The sequence below is a fragment of the Labrus bergylta genome, chromosome 19 (genome assembly GCF_963930695.1).
Source record: "Labrus bergylta chromosome 19, fLabBer1.1, whole genome shotgun sequence".
Lineage (NCBI taxonomy): Eukaryota > Metazoa > Chordata > Actinopteri > Labriformes > Labridae > Labrus > Labrus bergylta.
Genome location: NC_089213.1, coordinates 12,207,132 through 12,226,522, shown reverse-complemented (window position 1 = coordinate 12,226,522; position 19,391 = coordinate 12,207,132). Strand labels below are relative to the sequence as shown.

The window sequence follows — 19,391 nt, the reverse complement described above, 5'->3', positions numbered from 1 at the left end:
GTTGTTAAGTTTGAACGTATTTTTTTAATTTAGGACACAGTTCGCGCTCTGCTAACATTTACGGTGTGCCAGGTGTAAAGCCCTCTGTAAAATGTGGTTGTCATGGTGATGGTTTTGAAATGTGAAACAGCAATGTGTTCTTCGTGATAGATTACATCCCTCAGAAATGTTTGAGGTCTTTGTGTTTACTCCTGATTTAATCTTTCATGAGCCAAGATCATTAATCCGTCCAGTAATAGAGTAGCGCTTAATTACCTATTGTTGCTGTTGAAGATTTCACCACTAGAGGTCACTGCTGTTATTTAACACTAGCTGTGGATGAAGGCTGTAGGCTTCTGTTATCGCCTTATCATAATGCTTCATATTTGACAAACATTTTGAGTTTGTCTTTGTGGAATAATGATCAGCAGAGACCCTGTGTTTTACCCGTGGACGTGGAGTTGGTCTGCTTCTTTTTGGACAGGCAGGTGACAAACACCGGCGGTTAGCTTGTACTAGTGTGTAGTATCTTGCAGTGTAGCTACAAGCGATAAACATACACACTACGTCCTGCAGTGAGTGTCAGCTTCAGGGGCCCAGTTTGAATATTTTGTTTACAAGCTGTGACCAACATTTCTACTGACTCCACCTTAAAGACGGAGTTGAAACATGAACTGTTCTGGTCTCTGGAGGCTCTCTATCCTGAGTGTAAATGCTCCAGTCATGATTTTAGCATGCCTACAAACTTACTGCTCATCTCTGAAGAGGTTCTATGTCAGAAATCAACATTTTGGACTGATTAAAAGCTTTATATAATGTTGGCTCAAGATAAAACAATAAGGTATGCCATGTAAGAGCCAAAATAGGGGTTTCTTATACTGCCATGTTATTGTAGTGTTTTGTATCCACTGTGGGTGTCGCTGTAAGACTAAAGCTCAGGTATACATTTCAGGACGTCACTGTAAAGGTCAGGTGTGTGATCCCGGAAGGGATTTTGACCTGCTGAAGTGAAAGGTTTGCCGTCATTGTAAGGTGCTGCAGTCAGGTCTGGTTGCCAATAATTTGTAGGAGGATGATTGCAAACTGAGGCAAAGCGTTTCAGCCAGGCCACTCCTGGATCGAGCATCTCAGTAGTTTGGTCCTGGACTGACCTCCTTTAACACGCTACATTATTCAAAATAAAGGCTCAGAGAAAGTCAAAGCTCAAAGTTATGGGGTCCAAATGGGCACAGAAACTTCTATCTCTCCTTCCCTCTCATGTGAAGCCTCAGTTTTGAGGACTTCCTTTCTTTAACTCCAATCAGAGGTCGGCTGAGGTTTTTTAACACTCCCACATGTGTCTGTGCTGCTTCAGCCTCAGGCAGCAGTGTGAGGGCGTGTGACAGGCAGCAGATCTGTATCCTGCTGCGCTGTTAATGAAACAGGCTCCAAACATACGGGCTTACACGCTAACATAGCCTGGCAACGACGAAAACAACAGGAAGTGTTGAAAAGTGTGAAGAAGAAAGAGGCAAACGACTCAATGTGTAAATAATGAAGCATTAAATTATCCAAGGGAATAAAAATGTCATTGATAATAAATAACAAGGAGAGAAATGTTGAGATAATTAAGACGCTTTCAACACAACTGATTCAACAAACAGTCACTCGGAGAGTCTGTAAACATTTAACACCTGTGTCCTCCCACACATGACAAACTGTCTGCTCTCAAGTGTCACACTCATTAAGTAATTATGTGACACTGAAGTCAAACATCTGGGATGAGCAAACTCAGCTCAAAAACCAAACATGTAAAGTGTTTTCTAAACGGTTTATTCACCAGGGAAGAAACAAACCAGGACAGAGGAGAGAGACTTTACACGCAGTCAAATTCTCATGAGACATCCAACCAGACGCCAGATGTTGGTGAAAGAAAAGTAAACATCAGTTAAAGGTGTTCATAATATTTTGTCCAATCCATCAACAGACACGAAAGACACAACTTTCAATACACCACTGATGTACACCTCCTTCTCCGACCTGAAGCATCAATCTGTACGATATCTAGTGAATTAAATCATAAATTTACGCTAGAGAGGAAACAAAATGACATATTTCTGTAGGCCAACCCGGAAGTTAGCACCGCCATGGCGTCTTTATTGGCGGATTATAGTTTTGGATTATGGTTCATTGCAGAAAATTGCGTGAGCATTTTGTTCATTAGGATAATCTTCACAGATGAACACCATATTGATGATGTTTAAAGCATTAATGCAATCCCCAGGGGTAAAAAGCTAACTTTATGCTACAAGCTAACTACACCATGGTCGCACGGCTTTAACATCACCACCACTTTGCCTCAGGATATCTCCGTCAAGCTAACCAGCAGTTCTGACTAGCTAGTGAAACCGTAGCCTCATAAATTGTTTATTAACTTAATCTTTGCATTAATCCCAAAAATGTAACCTTAAACCTAAAGACGTTTAAAGGTCCCATATTATGCGGCTTCTCCTACCTTCTCCTGTCAGCTGTAGCATTAGCTGCATGTAACGCTCGGTTCTAGCCCCCCTCAATAAAAATGTGTCAGTGCGGTGTCATTGTCAGTGTGAGATCACTGATCTAAGACCATTGGCTTGTTGTGGCAAGCCCAGCAGCTCATGTTGAAATTTCCGAGAAGCGTGCTGAGCAACTGACCAATAACGACAGAGCGGATCAGCAGACCAATCAGAGCAGACTTGGCCCACGTGGGGTCTAACAGTGTGGGCTCAACAGAGTGTAGCTGATGGACTCAGAGCGTAGAGGGAGCAAGGAGGAGCAGTACATGAAAACAGACACTTTTTTCGAACTTCAGCTATTGTGAACGTACAAAAGTAGGTACATAGATTAAATATACGAACCCCAAAAAGGGCAGAATATGGGCTCTTTAATGTCCCTGACAACTGCACTGTAGTTTTATTTAGCCACTTTGGGGGGTGGGGTATTCACTAATGTGTTTAATGTCCTAAAACAAAACGCAAATATCTCATATGCTTGTGTTAACCACAGACCTTATTTCAGGCATCTAACCATCGAGTTTGAGGCAAATGACCCCATGGTGCTAAAATGCTAACTTCCTTCCTGGTTTAAGAACTCATTCCTGTGGCACCCTATATCATCTGACATTTAGGACACAAAAGGTGAATTTGTTTGGTTTGACTCACCCGTATCACAGTTAGGTCCGGTCATCCCCTCCTCACACTGGCTGCAGTCTGGTCCCGTGAACCCCCGCCTGCAGACACACCTTCCTTTGACGCACCGCCCTTTGTTGCTGCAGTTATTCGGACAGCCTTTGGCGGCGCAGTCCGGCCCGGCAAAGCCAACGTCACAAACACATTTCCCGTTCACGCACTTCCCGCGGTTGCTGCAGTTGTTGGGACAAGCTTTGTCAGAGCAGTCTTCACCTGTGAATCCCCCGTGACAAACGCACTGTCCGTTAACGCAGCGCCCCCTGTTGTTGCAGTTTCCCGGGCAGGAAGTCTCTGAGCAGTCTTCACCTGTGAATCCCCCGTCACAAACGCACTGTCCGTTAACGCAGCGCCCCTTTTTGTTGCAGTTTCCAGGGCAGGAAGTCTCGGAGCAGTCTTCACCTGTGAATCCCCCGTCACAAACGCACTGTCCGTTAACGCAGCGCCCCCTGTTGTTGCAGTTTCCAGGGCAGGAAGTCTCGGAGCAGTCTTCACCTGTGAATCCCCCGTCACAAACGCACTGTCCGTTAACGCAGCGCCCCCTGTTGTTGCAGTTTCCAGGGCAGGAAGTCTCGGAGCAGTCTTCACCTGTGAATCCCCCGTCACAAACGCACTGTCCGTTAACGCAGCGCCCCCTGTTGTTGCAGTTTCCAGGGCAGGAAGTCTCTGAGCAGTCTTCACCTGTGAATCCCCCGTCACAAACGCACTGTCCGTTAACGCAGCGCCCCTTGTTGTTGCAATTTCCCGGACAGGAGGTCTGGGAGCAGTCTTCACCTGTGAAGCCGATGTCACACACACACTGACCGTTCACACACCTTCCGCGGTCGTAGCAGTCATTAGGGCAGATTATTTCTAAGCAGTCTGGGCCGCCGAATCCCTCATTGCAGACGCACTCTCCGTCTACACAGCGCCCCCTGTTGTTGCAGTTTCCAGGACAGCCCGTCTCAGAGCAGTCTGCACCAGTGAAGCCGTTGTCACACACGCATTTACCGTTCACACACCTGCCCTGGTTGTTGCAGTTATCCGGACACGCCCTTTTGGAGCAATCAGGCGGGGCGAATCCAGGATTACACGCACATTGCCCATTGATGCAGCGCCCCCTGTTGTTGCAATTTCCAGGACAGGATTTATCAGAGCAACTGGGGCCGGTGAAGCCGCTGTCGCACACACACTGTCCATTAACACAGCGCCCCCTGTTGTTGCAGTTGTCCGGGCAGCCTCCCTGCGAGCAGTCAGGGCCGCTGAAACCAGGATCACACACACACTGACCGTTCACACACTTTCCTTTGTTGTCGCAGTTTCCGGGGCAGTTGGACTGACCACAGTCCGGTCCGCTGAAACCAGGGAAGCAGACACACTTTCCGTCCACGCAGCGACCCTGATCGTTGCACTCGTTTGGACACTCGCCGGTGTCTGGTTTGATGGAGCAACCTGCGCCTGAAGCAGAGGGAGGGAGGAGGTGGCAGAAAGATAAGAAACATTATACTTTGTGATTGATAATTCTGTTTATGCACTCATGGAAGAGTTTTAATACTTGCAGGATCCTTAAATGTGTTTACCCCTGAATTACAGCACATAACAACGTGTTTCGTCCTCTTACTTCAGGTGGCATGTATTTTATGTTCTTGCGAGCTTATCTGGCACTCAAACATGAACGTCTTCTTTGCATCATTTGGCCTTTCTAAGCCTCCTAATGTTTAATGTGTCAGTTAAATGGTATTTCTGTGACATGTGTTCGGTACCAGATGGACCAAACGGACATGGTTTAACTTAGTGGTATCAGAGGGTTCATGGCAGTGATCAAAGGTAACGTTTAACAGACTCTGACATGCTTCTATGTTCTGTTGCATGTGGCACGAGTCCTTTAGGTTAGAAACAAACAAACAGAAAAGTCTAAACAGAAAACACACAGGGGCACCACGACCGTGACGCACTTACAGCTACAGTAACTCAAATGGTCCTGCTGCATCCTGAGACAGTTCCAGCCAGAGTGCCCAGATGTGGCTGGAGTAAAGTTTGGGTTTAAAGATCATAAAAAGGGTTACACAAAGAGGAACTAATCTCAGTGGATTATCTACCTTCATGCATGGGACTCTTAGGTTAGGGTTGTCACAGTACCAGATTTACAAATTGTAGTATGATTCTAGTAAAACTCAAACAATATCAGTGTTTCCCCTAGGTTTAAAGCGTTTGGGGGGGGAGATATAATGCCATATAATGGTAGGGGAAACACTGAATATCGACATCTGCTTTGATGCAACAGCTACAAAATTTTAGTTTTAGTCACACAAAATTTTGGCATGTCTTTTTTTCAGTATCCAAAAACTGCAGGCGAACTCAGGACTTCCCCTGATACTCTCCTGAGCTGGCTGTTCACACATGCACCTCACAGCAGAAAACTATACTTGTCAGACGGGATGGGGAGGGGGTTCTCCTGAGGTAAGAACAATGTGGAAGTGGCAGACGAAGTAACAGAGTCCTCTATACGACGCTATAATGAGAATATTTGTCTTTATATCAATGCTACGTGTAGTTGAACAGAATCACAATCTGAACTAAAGAGGAGAAGAACATACCGGAGAACAGGAAACATAATGCAGCAGGTTCATTAGAGCACAGAGATCATATAGGTGGCGTGCAGACAGTCTAGCAAACACGGAATAAATGTCACCACCCCCTCCCACTCGCTCCAGGTGAATTCTCCTGATTATATCCTGCTGCGTTCTCACATCAGCTCACTCTGACTTTCTGCAGAATAAATACGAGGAGGCTGGAGGAGAAACTCCGGGTGAAGAGAGAAACATTCAGATGTTTGAGTTCACACATGCAGCTCCTCTGGGAAATATCAGGAGTTTTGTGCAGGTGTGAAAGCACTTTATATATCCATTTCCTAATCAGTAGCCAGGAGTTTGTTATCTGCCTCTAGAAGACCATCACCTCCTGGAGGGCAGTGAGAGAGAAACTTTGATTCATAAGTTCACTTACACTGAACAAAATCCTTTCCTTTAATTCTCCTGCTTTAGTATTTGGGAGGTGGGGATTTTGAGGGGCGGAGGTCTGATCCTCTCTGATGAGAGAGTAACACACTAATTGCCCTGCTCTGTGTTTGCGTGTGTGTGTGTGTGTGTGTGTGTGTGTGCGTGCGTGTGCGTGAGGAGGGTGGAGGAGGGGGGGCTTTAGTGGACTGTGGGAGGAGGTCGAGACTGAGATCACCCTGGGCAGAGAGTTTGTGATACACACACACACACACACACACACACACACACACACACACACACACACACAGCAGTTACTCATACGCTGAGCTCTGCCAGTTCATAATGTGATCACTTCTGAGGTCAGCTTCATTTTCACAGACGTTGTGACTGATGGACATAAATCTGTGAGACATCATTTGACTGACATCAAAGTCATTGTGTGCATTTGACCCAAGTGTTGTGCTTAAGTGTGATTTAAATATTAGAAATGTTATATTTCAGCTGCGTCCTTTGTTTACATATTTTGGAGTCTAATTTACAACAAAAACGTTCTTTTTGATTTGCTCCAGAAGTTTTCTTCTTCCTGCAGCAGAGAAACAGGCTGAAAAGTGCCGTAACTAAGCTCAGCCGTCATCACGTCTTTGTACATATTACATTCGGCACAGCAGGAGCTCCACATAAACACACAAAGTCAGACACACACACACACACACACACACACACACGCACACACACACACACTCTCCCCCTGGCTCCTCTGATCCCGTCTCTGTTACTACCTCTGAAGACGGTACAGGCGAGGGATCACTTCGTCCCTCCATTTCGCCTCCACGACACACAGATTTAAGGCGAAACATCACAGGAGGGTAAAGATCATGTCTTAATAAAGTCAGTCTGAACACAGCTACAGCAACATAATACTTCATGGATCAAAGTTTGTGAACTAAAAGTCGTTGTTTTTGTCTCTAATGGGCTCAGGTAGTGATTCTTAGTGCGGTCCATTTCTGCCTTTATTGGACAGGACAGAAGACAAGAGACAGGAAATGTTGGGAGGAGAGCGAGGTATGACATGAAGCAAAGGGCAGAGGTTAAATTCGAACCCAATGCCGCTGCGGCGAGGACTATAGCCTCTGTACATGGGGTGCACGATATAACCGCTAGACTACTGGTGCCCCACAGACAGAACTCTTTGTTACAGAGGAAGATGATTCCTCTGAGGCACAAACAGCCGATTCATCGCTCTCTTCTCTAAGAGTTTCAGGACATTTCTTGTGTGACTTCTCGTCAGTCCGTTCTTCATTTGTTGTTGCTCTCTGATGTTGTTGATATCTTTGTTTTTAATGAGTGTGTTTCTGGTTTTTATTCGTCCACTTAGTGAGAATAAAACAGAGCAGGTCTGGAAAACGGGCGAAACTCTGCTCCCAATCAAACTGTAATTGTTCAAAGAAAATTGACATACTTGATATATTTGTCATCTGTCGGCTGTGTGTGTGTGTGTGCGTGTGTGTGTTTCGGGGATGAGTCAGGCAGCAGCCGGCTGAACAGTGAAGTAATATGAACTGGCTGAAACAGAGACTCATGCACGTGTTTGGATGGAGAGTGATGAAGAGTCACAGCGGAGACATGAAGAGAAACATGTCCTGATTTATGATGTGATGGTAACGAATGGGAGGAAACGTCGCTGAGTCACACTTTGATTCTTATCGAGTGACAGAACGCTGTGTGTCTTTTGAAGGGTTAAAGAGGTTGTTAGTACGTATTTTCATGGATTCATTCATCTTGATCATTTTGTGGATATATATTGGAATTGTGTCAACCATCTTAGGGTAATTCTTCTTCTGTGAAGCTGTAACCTTATGTGGTAAAACATCTAAATTGTAGCAGATCTATAGGAGCAAACTATATGTTGTCAACAACTGTTTGCTAGACAAAGAGTCTACATCTGATATGTATACAAATCAGTGTCATGTCATCTTTATTGTTTTCTAGTGATGTACCAGAATGGAAAGGAATTTGTGGGCTGTACCTTCTAGCAGAATATAAGCAACTCTGTGAAGATGAAGACTTGGCCACTTTGCCAATGATTGCCAGCGATTGTGAGATCTTGGTCAGCATGTCTTTGTCTTTCTGTGTTGTCTGACCATGGCTGAATAAATCTAAGATGATCCACAGTCTGTTTCACAATTCCATCATTGTCCATCTACTACAGAAATAAGCCCCACCTAACAGAGGTCAAACATGTTGAAGACAGAGTGCAGTAAGAACTTCTTTTTGTCTTCATATCTTCATCTGATTACTTTAAGAGTGACCTCCAAATCAAAATCTATGAGCTCATTGATACAAACATAAACACTCAAAAATGTACCCAAATACGGGGCACCGTCTCTGAGAGGTGTGTGTGTGTGTGTCTTGTCACGGTTGTGTGTGTGTGTGTGTGTGTGTGTGTGTGTGTGTGTGTGTGTGTGTGTGTTTGTTGTCACAGTGGTGTGTGTGTGTGTGTGTGTGTGTGTTTGTTGTCACAGTGGTGTGTGTGTGTGTGTGTGTGTGTGTGTTTGTTGTCACGGTGGTGTGTGTGTGTGTGTGTGTGTGTGTGTGTGTGTGTGTGTGTGTTGTCACGGTGGTGTGTGTGTGTGTGTGTGTGTGTGTGTTTGTTGTCACGGTGGTGTGTGTGTGTGTGTGTGTGTGTGTGTGTGTGTGTGTGTTTGTTGTCACGGTGGTGTGTGTGTGTGTGTGTGTGTGTGTGTGTGTTTGTTGTCACGGTGGTGTGTGTGTGTGTGTGTGTGTTTGTTGTCACGGTGGTGTGTGTGTGTGTTTGTTGTCACGGTGGTGTGTGTGTGTGTGTGTGTGTTTGTTGTCACGGTGGTGTGTGTGTGTGTGTGTGTTTGTTGTCACGGTGGTGTGCGTGTGTGTTTGTTGTCACGGTGGTGTGTGGGTGTGTGTTTGTTGTCACGGTGGTGTGTGGGTGTGTGTTTGTTGTCACGGTGGTGTGCGTGTGTGTGTTTGTTGTCACGGAGGTGTGTGTGTGTTTGTTGTCACGGTGGTGTGTGTGTGTGTGTGTGTTTGTTGTCACGGTGGTGTGTGTGTTTTGTGGCTCTAATGATCGATAAACTGCAGAAAATAGACGGAAGTTTATCGTCCACATGTTGTAAACAAACACTGATCAGAATAATAACAACACTAAACACACATGTGTCATTTCAGAGCGTAAACACACTCACATCGTTTATAGCCGGTGCGAGGTCCACTGTGTTCTCCGGGTTTGTTTATTTGAAATACCAAAGAAATCAGAATCATATGATTGGAAGACATGTGTTTGGATTTCTAGTCAGGATGATCGGGAGATGGAAAACTTTCACGTTGTTTTTAAAGGACGTTTGAGGAACCAAATGAAGTTTCTTTGAATTTAAAAACAATGGTAGCTGCGTTCTGTTCTGTTGATTATTCATTGAATATTAAAATATCACTGAGCAGTTTTTGGCCAACAGATGTTTTTGATTTACCTTTGCTCTCCTTGGAGGTGCAGCAGCCGCCCTCAGCTCCGCCACATTTCTCCCTCAGAGACGACACCTCCCTCTCCAGCCTCTCCAGACGCTCCCGCAAGGCAGCAAAGTCCGTCTCACAACCGCAGGATCCAGACCCCGAACCAGAATCGGATGTAACCAGTTTGATCTTATGGGTAAGGACCAGAGGGGAGCCGGGGGTCAGGTCGATTTCTCTACCTGAGAAACACAGAATGATTTAGAACCGGGAGGAGATGAACTCGCTGAGATGTTTGACCTTCAGTTGTTTGAGGTGTGCAGGTTTTTACCTCCCTGGCTGACGTCGGATGAATCCCCCTGAGTGCTGCATCCCTCGGAGATCACCACCTGAAACCAACACAACAGGAGAGCCGCTCATCTGTCACTGTGTTCTGTTCAAACCGCCCTACGGTACATGTGATGCGTCACTGAGACCTCCAGTCGTCCAATTTCATTAAGAAAACAGTCTGCTTCTAAACTCTTCCGGAGTTGCTCCATTCACACATGCACATCATAGACTGAGATGTTCTCCAGGAGGGGTGGCAGAAGAGAGGCAGAATGTGACATAAACAGGACGCTGCACATTTTAAATCCAAGATGGCAGACAGTTTTGCTTTTAAACCAATGCTGTGTGGGATTTTAATTATTCACAGAAGATCATAAAAGAGAATGAAGCAGCGTGCGCAGAGATCGGACCAGTACACAGACGTCACGTGGCGTCATCAGCCATGTGACCCTCGTCAACATTTCCTGCTGCGTTCACACATCAGCTCACCCCGACTTCAGGAAAAATGTTTTGATCTGAAATCGGGGTGATCCAGCATCACAACAGACACAAACAAGGACCCAAAGACTCACCTTGATGGAGTCCTGCTTGGTGTCCCTGGGTGGCCTTTGACCTCTGACCTCTAACTCCTGGGAGGTCAATGGGGTCAGGAGGGCGGGAGCAGCCAGGAGGAGGACGAGGAGGAGGGAGGGAGACATCGCCGCGGTTAGACGGCTAATAAATCCTCCTCAGGTCGTTAGGGAGGAGGGAAGGAAAAGAAAGAAAGATGCTGGACACTTTGAGCTTCTCTGGACAGACGAGCTGATAGAGGCGGGTTATTTTGTTGAACTGCAGCTGATTGTTTAAAAAAATAAAAAAAACGATCAGATTAATCGGCAATCTAAATGCAGATCTCCGTCAGCTTCGTCAGGTCGATTCTCCTCCGCTTTCTGTCTTTGGATTTTCCCTCCTGGAACGATGACAGAAGCACATTCAGAGCCATGTTAAAGTTTCTTGTGAGCTCAGCAGACTCCACTTCAGTCACAATTAGCAGAAATGGGGCCATTAGCTGTTTACGAGGCTGTCAGTGCAGCGTGTCGGCCAATAAAACACAACGGAAAAAAACAACTTGGTCTGAGAGAGTCATCGGCTCTCCTGCAGCCAGGTCATGACGTGTTGGTGGCACACGAGTGAACCTGAAGGCCGAGCATTAACGGGTTAATGTATGAGCGCTGTTTGAATGAAATCGATCTCATGTCTCATTTGTTTGGCCTCGTCAGGCCTCTCTGCTCCTGATTGGTCGGGCTTTGCCCTGCAGGGCCAATGTTAAGCTCAAAAGACGTTTGTTTGTTTGAGCCTTTACAGTCGCCATCTGTGAGCATGTTTGTGATTACACTTTCCATTGCATTCTGCTTTCATAGACACACTGATATTTAGTCACAATAATACAGTTATTAGTTATTATCAAACACAGAGTTGAATGATTTAAAGAATCTGAGGTATTTTTCTAAACATATTTTTGGGGACTTGATGATAATAAGAAGATAAATGTAGGAATTTCTCCAGTTGATTATTTTAGAAGAAGTGAACCGGGCTGATAGGGCGGCAAAACTTGGTCCAAGTGCTCCCAATCAAAGTGTGTCCACTAAGAGTTCTTTTTGTCCGTGACAGGCTCAGGTTGTTCTTCTAAGTGTTTGACAACATTAAAGAGATAATCCTACAGAGATCGAACTTTTGTTACAGAGAAAAAAACTATTTTTATAATTGTATAGCCCCAGCAGGCTACTCACACACACACACACAGGCCTGAAATAAACACATGCACCAATACTGAGGGGACGGAGTGCTCCTGAGCTAGTGGGGGTTCAGTGCTTTGGGAAGTGACCTGGCACCTCACCATAATTTGGTACGTAACGGGACTTGAACCAGTGATCCTCCTGGTCCAAACCCAAAAAGTCCCTACAGACTGAGCTACTGCACGAACGAGAAGCAGCTCTGTGGAGAGATCACTCTCTCCAAAGACACCAGACTGCATCGACTAAACTAATAATTTGACCACTAAGACCTCAGGAGCTGCTCATTTTCACAAATATACACAAATATAATAAGTGATCCCATCGCACAGTTTAAACGCACAGGATGTAAATTCCACCACCAGGGGGCTCTCAATCAAAACAACAGCAAAAGATTTGAAGTATCAGCTCCTTTGCTCTCCGTTCTAAGTACGTTTATGTAACGTTTGCATCTTTATTAGACGGCAAAAGGAATTTAAAAACGAATGAATTTGAAGATTACAACAGTTTGACTTTCACTCCTGCACGCTTGACCAGCCGAACCCTGAGTGATCTGACCAGCGTGTCTTCCCGGAGAGATTTATGACCACAGCTGCTCCAAACTCAGGAGATCTACTCTGTGAAACCGGCGTCCAGCGGCAGGTTTGAATGCAGAAACCAGCTGCTCAGAGCCGAGTCCACATCAACAGATGCACGTCATCCGGGATGCTGCTGGAGAGGTGACGGAGCGAGAGGAGCCTCACATGAAGAGTGATTTATTCATTGGAGGGAAAAAATAAACCTGCAGCATAAAGGAAACATCTCACAGGTCAATCCTGCAGCTGTTTGATGCACAGAGCGCCAGTTTTACTGAAAATAAAAGCTCCTGTGAGGCCTCTGTCAGTAATGACACCGGGTATTTCTGCTGAGTTAATCTTTAATGCCTCTTAATGCTGCCGCCATGCAGGTCAGAGTTAGACGGAGCAGTCTAAAAACATTCTCTTAAGGAGATCAAGAAACTCGAAACATTGTTCATTACAGTGAAAAAAAGTTATCCTCTAAACGATCCAAACACATCTGGACTCGACAAATCAGAACTGTCTTCTCCTTTTTGTCTCTGTTGCTAATTTGACTTAACCCGACACAAACAGAGTTCAGCGTCTGCTCTTGAATTTACGTCTTTGTCTCGACCTGGAGCGGTTAGCGAGCCTCCTGCACTGACCTCAGAGGGATCAATTAGCCTGTAAATACCTGCCGCTCACAGCTGGTCCTGCTGCAGCAGCTGGATGTCTCAGAGGATGAAGGAGGTCCCTGAACGCATCATAAAGACCCTCTGCACCTTTACCTTCTCTCCCCTCTGCTGCTCGTTTTTATTTTACCTCCAGTTCAAACTGAGCGCAGCGTTCAGGGGTCAGAATAAACAAACTCAGCTCTGTCTGAGGCTGCGATGGGGCTGACAGGTGGTTCAGCAGGTGTTCAGATGTGTGCCGATACTAATCACGAAGACAGCGTGTGTTCGTAGAACCAGAGCATCAAGGGTCGATCCAACAGAGCAGATATATCGGGCTTTATTTATTCAAGCAGAAGAGTGTGGTTTAAAGTGCTTTAACAGCTGCTCACCTGCTACACCGGAACACAATCTGTGAACATAGCATCATCTCAGCCAGAGGCGTGAATCTTGATCACTGCGATCTAAATGGTGGATTTAAAGAATTTTTAAATGGACAAGACTTAAACTCTGACTTCAGGCTGGTCCAGGGAAAGAATTCCATGGGTGCTAAGACGAGGGGGAAGTACATTTGTTACTCGATGTGAATGCTAGGAATGTTAACTTTCTCTGCCAGGGTCAGAAAGCTAGCCCTGAAAGTTTGACTGTAAGCTGTGCACAGAGCAGAGCTGCACAAAGGGGGTCGTGAAGGGTCGTGGTCGATGCCCCCTTTCCCACAAAGCCACTCAGCTTGACTGACTCGTATGCAAAGATTCAGGCGTGTTTTGCATGTAGCCGCTAACATAGCTCGAGTCTCCAGCTTTCAGTAGAGTTGATCTAAAACGTCAGCAGAGCTAATTTCTTGTTAACTCACCAACAGATTTCTGTGATATTAAAAGATGTATTCTACTCCCTTTCACTATTAATCATGTCAATCTAAGCTACAGAGAGTAGTATTGTGAGATATGTAGCTCAAAAACCTCCTTATTTATCTGATTCTGGCGTCAGTAAAATCCCTCATTTCAGCCTCCGTTTCAAATGTGCTCTCCTTGTGATGTCACAGTGGGATTCTGGTAAAAAAAAATCCACTCCCCTCCGCTGGTATCTCCACCCATCGACTCCACCCCAGCCTAGAACAAAATTTAGCACAGTTCCGCCATTTTTATTCTCACTAGCGAAGGAGTGATGTCTACTGGGAAAACTCAGGGGGGGCTCATTGCATTTAAAGAGACACACACACCAAAACGGAGCGTTCTGAGAGAGCTGGTTTATACAGGGCCACAAACCTCCTCTGGTGCTTGATTCATGTTATATTTTAACCAAAGCACAGCACAGATGTTTCATTTAGACCACAGGGGACTGTTTGAAAAGCTGGAAAAGGGGGATAACATGTGTTTATTGATGAAGTTGATTCATGTTTCTCATGAGTTTATGATATAACGACTGACAAACAACCAACAAACGTTCATAAATAAACCAGAATCAGTGACACACTCTGCACAGTCGGATTCTGTGGAAACCATCAGGGACCAGGACTGGAGTCTGGAATCACTTTAAGGAGGAAAAACTCACAAACTTTGTGGTTTTATCATAAATTTGCATCGATTTCCATCTCATGTGCCGCCACCACAAATAACACTTCCAACACCCACAGGCAGGAGCACCTGACGCCTCGGTGTCAGAGCAGTTCAGTCGGGGAGTCTGCACTCGGCTTTTCCATCATAAAATGCAAATCATCCTCACGTGAACTCATTATTTCAGTTTCTCCTCAAACATCTGGAGAGCTGGAAATCCGGCCTCATTAGAACGAGCCGTAAAATAACAACGAGGTGATTTTAAAATGTGTCCAACACAAATCGTCCTGTTTTATCGATTTATTCAAATTATCACTTCATGCAGTCTCAAGACTCAGCAGACAGAATCGCCTCCCACTGTCGGGTTTATTTAATCTAGTAATGACAGAAATGTCAGAGTGACTCTTCTTTATTATGAACTGGGATCCTGTCAGCTTTCACATATTTTTACATAATTAAAAAGTTGATAAAGTAAAGATATCACACATTAAATCAACATAATTATACCATTTCTCTCATTATTTTGTTTGGAGTTAATGTACCTGTGATTCTCCAGATTTATTTCAACCTGTCGGTCTCAAAGGTAAACTCTCACAGAGTCTAACCTGCACACAAACATTTAATTCAACGTGTCGGTGCTCGACCTTTATGAGGCAAATGAAACGTTGCCAATAAATGTTGAAGGTTGGGCAGCGTGTGGGAGTTTACGTTTAAGTTTTTTGACACATTGCCCTCCTACGCACCAGTCTTATGAAATGGATGAGTTAAAATATTTGTTGGGAAATAAAGTTGATAAAAGTTCACAAAAACGTTGTCAGAGCGCCCAGGATGTCACGCTCGATTGAATTCAGAGAAACTTCAGTCACAGAGAAGATAAAAAAAATCTAAATGAAAAGATCTGTCAATCAATGAACTGATCATTGAAGCCAAATCAGTGAATTAAAGTCACTTTTCCTTCATATTGATGCTATATGAAACTTTCTTTCAAACTTATGAATGAAACTAATCAAAGATGCCAAATCAGTAACTTAGGAGCATCTTACCTGCTCAGAGCTGCAGGAGGTCTCTCTCAGTCAGCAGGTTAAGGTTTGTCTCTGAATGTTTGTGGTGGATGTGTCGTTGACTGACCGGCAGCAGCAGGAAGACGAGGAGTGGACGGAGAGAGAGAGAGAGAGAGAGAGAGAGGGCGAAGGAGAGAGGGGAGGAGAGCAGTAAAATTTTCTCATACTTGAAGAATTTTTCCTCCCTCCCTCTCTCTCCTCTCCTCTCTCTCCTCCTCCTCCTCCTCTTTTCTCTCTCTCTGATGTAACTCGATGTGCTTCACAGGTCCCTCCTGGGCGGAGGATGTGCGATGGAAAACATCTGAATTTTTAGATGTTTTTTAAAAAAGGAGGCCTGAACTCTTTCATGTGTTTTGAAGAGTTTCTGTCCTCTGCTGGACTCTTCATGACGTTACTCCTCTCTCCTCCTCCTCCTCCTCTCTGATTGTTTGTGTTTGTTGCTCACGTGCTGATGCTGCTGACAGACCTGCTTTCTATCAGTCGCTGAAGCTGATCCAGGATCTGACTTCACACAAACACCGGGCTTGTTCTGGGACATCAGTGATGATCATGAAACTATTTAACTCAGGATGGAGCAGCGGTCAACCCTGTCTGTCTGAGGGATGAAGAGGAAGAAAACAAAAAAAAATGGATGTTGCCTGTGTGGCGTCACTCTTGAATTGAAGTTATTTGTTTTTAGAGAAAGAGGTGTTTCCCTTCTAATCACAGTAATGACGTGGAAAAATAGCCAATCAATGGTGGTCTTGATTTAAAACCCGGAGTCTGCCCAGTCTGAGACTGAGACAAGACTGAGACTGAGACTGAGACAAGACCGAGACAAGGACTGATTTCAAGTACTACAACACTACGAAACAGAATTAAACATTTAGACAGCTTCGTAAAAATCCAGTCTGTCAAGTCTGCCAGCAGGAGACGAGGAAACATTGAAATGTTTGCTGTTAGATTAAAAAAAACTCAAATCAGAAAGATTCATTCGACACACGTCTGAACTTGTTACGTTGGTCATCATGTAAAATGTGCTTTGCTTTAGTCCGAGCACACTAAAGACGTTTTATTAGTTTACAGGATGTGCAGAAAGAGGCTGAAACGTCGGAGCTCAGACCTGTTAGACTGAAACCATTCAAGTTTATTAACCCTCATCCTTTACAACCTGCCTCTGAACTCTGACTGACCTGCTTTAAATCACTCCGTCTCCAGCTCTTCTCTTTCCTACTCTTCATGCAGTCATCTACCTTCAGACTGCACACAAAGCTGAATATCATTCCCACTTTGATTTCTGCTTATTAACTTGTTTTCTAGGTTCGAATGTTCTCGGCCTGCAGAGTGACACACACACTGTGGTGGTTTCAGGGCGACTTATCAGCGGCTGAAGGCCAATCAAGTTTACTATCAGGTTTACAGCCGCTCCTTAAAGCCTGTCAGACCTCCTCCAGGGTGAAAACACTCTCACTGCTCCCCCGGGCCGCCCTGCTGGCACGCCACGCTGCACAGTTCACTCACTTAATAGATTTAATGTCTCTCTCTTTTTTCACTTTTTACACTCCCTTTAAAACACTTTTATGATCTCTGAGTTTGTTTGTTAAGTTTAAACTTTGACAAAAACAGAGCAGTGTGTGGCATTTACCCCCCCCCCCCCCCCCCCCCACACACACACACACACACACACCAAGAAACAATAAAACATTAGAAATATGTTCATCTCTTTGCAGCACGGATGTGGAGAGTAGGTTCGTATTCATGCACATCTTGAATTTGACATTTTTTCTATATCATGAATAAAAGTCACTATTTGATTCCTAACTAGGGATGAAACGATTCGCTCCACTCACGATACGATTTATTTTACAAAATGAGACTGAAGACAAATGATGACTGAAAGAGATTCCTTTAGGGGTTCAAATCCACTTGTCAGTGTGTTTTGGCCTTTTAATGTTTTCTTTTCTCTCAACAAGGGGAGGTGATTGGAGCTTCTCTTTGTGGTGTCGATTAAATGCTGCATCATGTTGATTGTGCTACTTGTGTAGTTCTCTGTCTTCTTGAAATATCTGCACACAGTTGTTGTCTCGTCTGTTATCTTCTCACCTCTTTCATTTTCTGTCTTGGGGAAGCCAAAATGCTTCCACACTTCCGATTTAAAAGACTGTGGCGCGTCCTCAGTTTCTAAATCTTGTTTTGCAGCTGCTGACGCTCACCATATTATTGAGATTCATTTTTCAGAGTACCGATGTGAACCTTGAGGCCTTTGAATCGATTTATCACGATTTTATGATTCATCTTTACATCCCTATTCCTAACATTTAAAAAACACAATATAACTTGATTATAGTGTGCAGTCTCGCTCTCTGACCATCGACTGTATTTGTCTGAAAAATGAAGTAAAAACAGTAAAATACAATGAAGACGATAAGGCATGATTTAAGCAGACATTAATGATTCTCTGTGTTTCTGTGTTCAGGCGGTGGTCTCTGCTCGTCTTCACCTCTGGACCCGTGTGTCTCAGACTTCAGAGATAATCACTTTAACAACTTTCTTTAACTGCCCTCCTCAAACGCCTTTAGTCTTCCCCTGTAGACTCATCAGCAGCACTTTCACAGCCTCGATTGGGAGCCCTGAATGCCTCAGGAAAGCAGGAACACATGCATGATGAAGCCAGGGCTAATTGCACCATATGTGTTCAGAACCGGTCCACACTGAGTCTGTGGGAGCGTTTTGAAAGTAACCAGAGCATGAACCTTGTAAAGCGGAGGAATAGCTAATTCAAGTCAACAGCGTTCTGTCAATAACTCGGACAGTTTGTATTTCTACTGGGTCATTTATTTCTTCTTTTCCACAAAGTTTTAGGAAGGAGGGCACCCCCTTGACAACCCACAGGATGCCATCTCTCACTTACCCAGAGTGTCTGTACTGTGCATGTAAGGGATATTAACACCTTGATGAAGCAACGATTCCTGCAGAGGTTTGTTGATGAAGATGTTTTTAAAAAACCCACAAACAGCTGTTTCATCACGTTCTTCAAATGAACCAAACAGCATATTCACCCTGCAGGACAGCGAGCTGCTCGTCAATCTCATCCTTTAAGTGACTTAAATTCGAGGAAAAGAGGGAGTAGAGGTGGTGAAGTCATAATGACAGAAGAGGAAATCAGTCATTAGGAGAGCACAGAGCTCGTTACATCAGCCAACAAATTAAAGGAAGAAGATGATCGGAGAGAAATGGGTTGGATTTCTTTGGGGGGAAAAAAGAGGAAAAAATGTTTTTAGGAGAGGAAAGTTAAGGTTTGTGAAAACTTTGTGCCAAAGAGCCGACACGTTAAGGACAGCTCGCCAAAACACACACACGCACACACACACACGCACACACACACACACACACACACACACACACACACACACACACACACACACACACACACACACACACACACACACACACACACACACACACACACACAAACGAACAAACACACACAAACGCACAAACACACACACACAGAGTTCAGAGAGCGTCCAACCAGCTGATAGAGTGATATCTTCTCCTCTGGGTTCTTTATTTTACATTCTCAAATAAGAGGTCACTGAATGATGCTCTTTCTGTTGGACTGATGGAGAGTAGAGGTGTAGAGATTCATCGGTCTGTTTGGTATTTGATCGTAACGTTTAAGATCAGAGTGAATTACCCCGAAGAGGCTGGATCAGTAAATTGCACAACGAACCAATCGATGGGCCGGCTTCAAAGTTAAGATAAAACTATTATATCAGGTTTCATTAAAGGCTTTATATGCGATTTTTCACACTTAAATATAATAGAAATTAAGTATATCCTCTGAAAATAACT

At 44.5% G+C, this 19,391-nt stretch overlaps 1 protein-coding gene across 1 annotated transcript in view; it reads right to left on the bottom strand.

The window, feature by feature from the left end:
• Positions 1 to 15,693, bottom strand: part of LOC109995672 (tenascin) — a 46,991-nt gene extending 31,298 nt beyond the window's left edge. The window contains exons 1-5 of the mRNA XM_065948270.1: positions 15,540 to 15,693; positions 10,537 to 10,913; positions 9,969 to 10,026; positions 9,661 to 9,879; positions 3,159 to 4,619 (exon numbers count right to left, since the gene is read on the bottom strand). Of these exons, the coding sequence (XP_065804342.1) occupies positions 3,159 to 4,619; positions 9,661 to 9,879; positions 9,969 to 10,026; positions 10,537 to 10,662 (1,864 nt within the window). The 5' untranslated portion in view covers positions 10,663 to 10,913; positions 15,540 to 15,693. The remainder of the gene's footprint in view (positions 1 to 3,158; positions 4,620 to 9,660; positions 9,880 to 9,968; positions 10,027 to 10,536; positions 10,914 to 15,539) is intronic.
• Between the last annotated feature and the right edge of the window lie 3,698 nt (positions 15,694 to 19,391).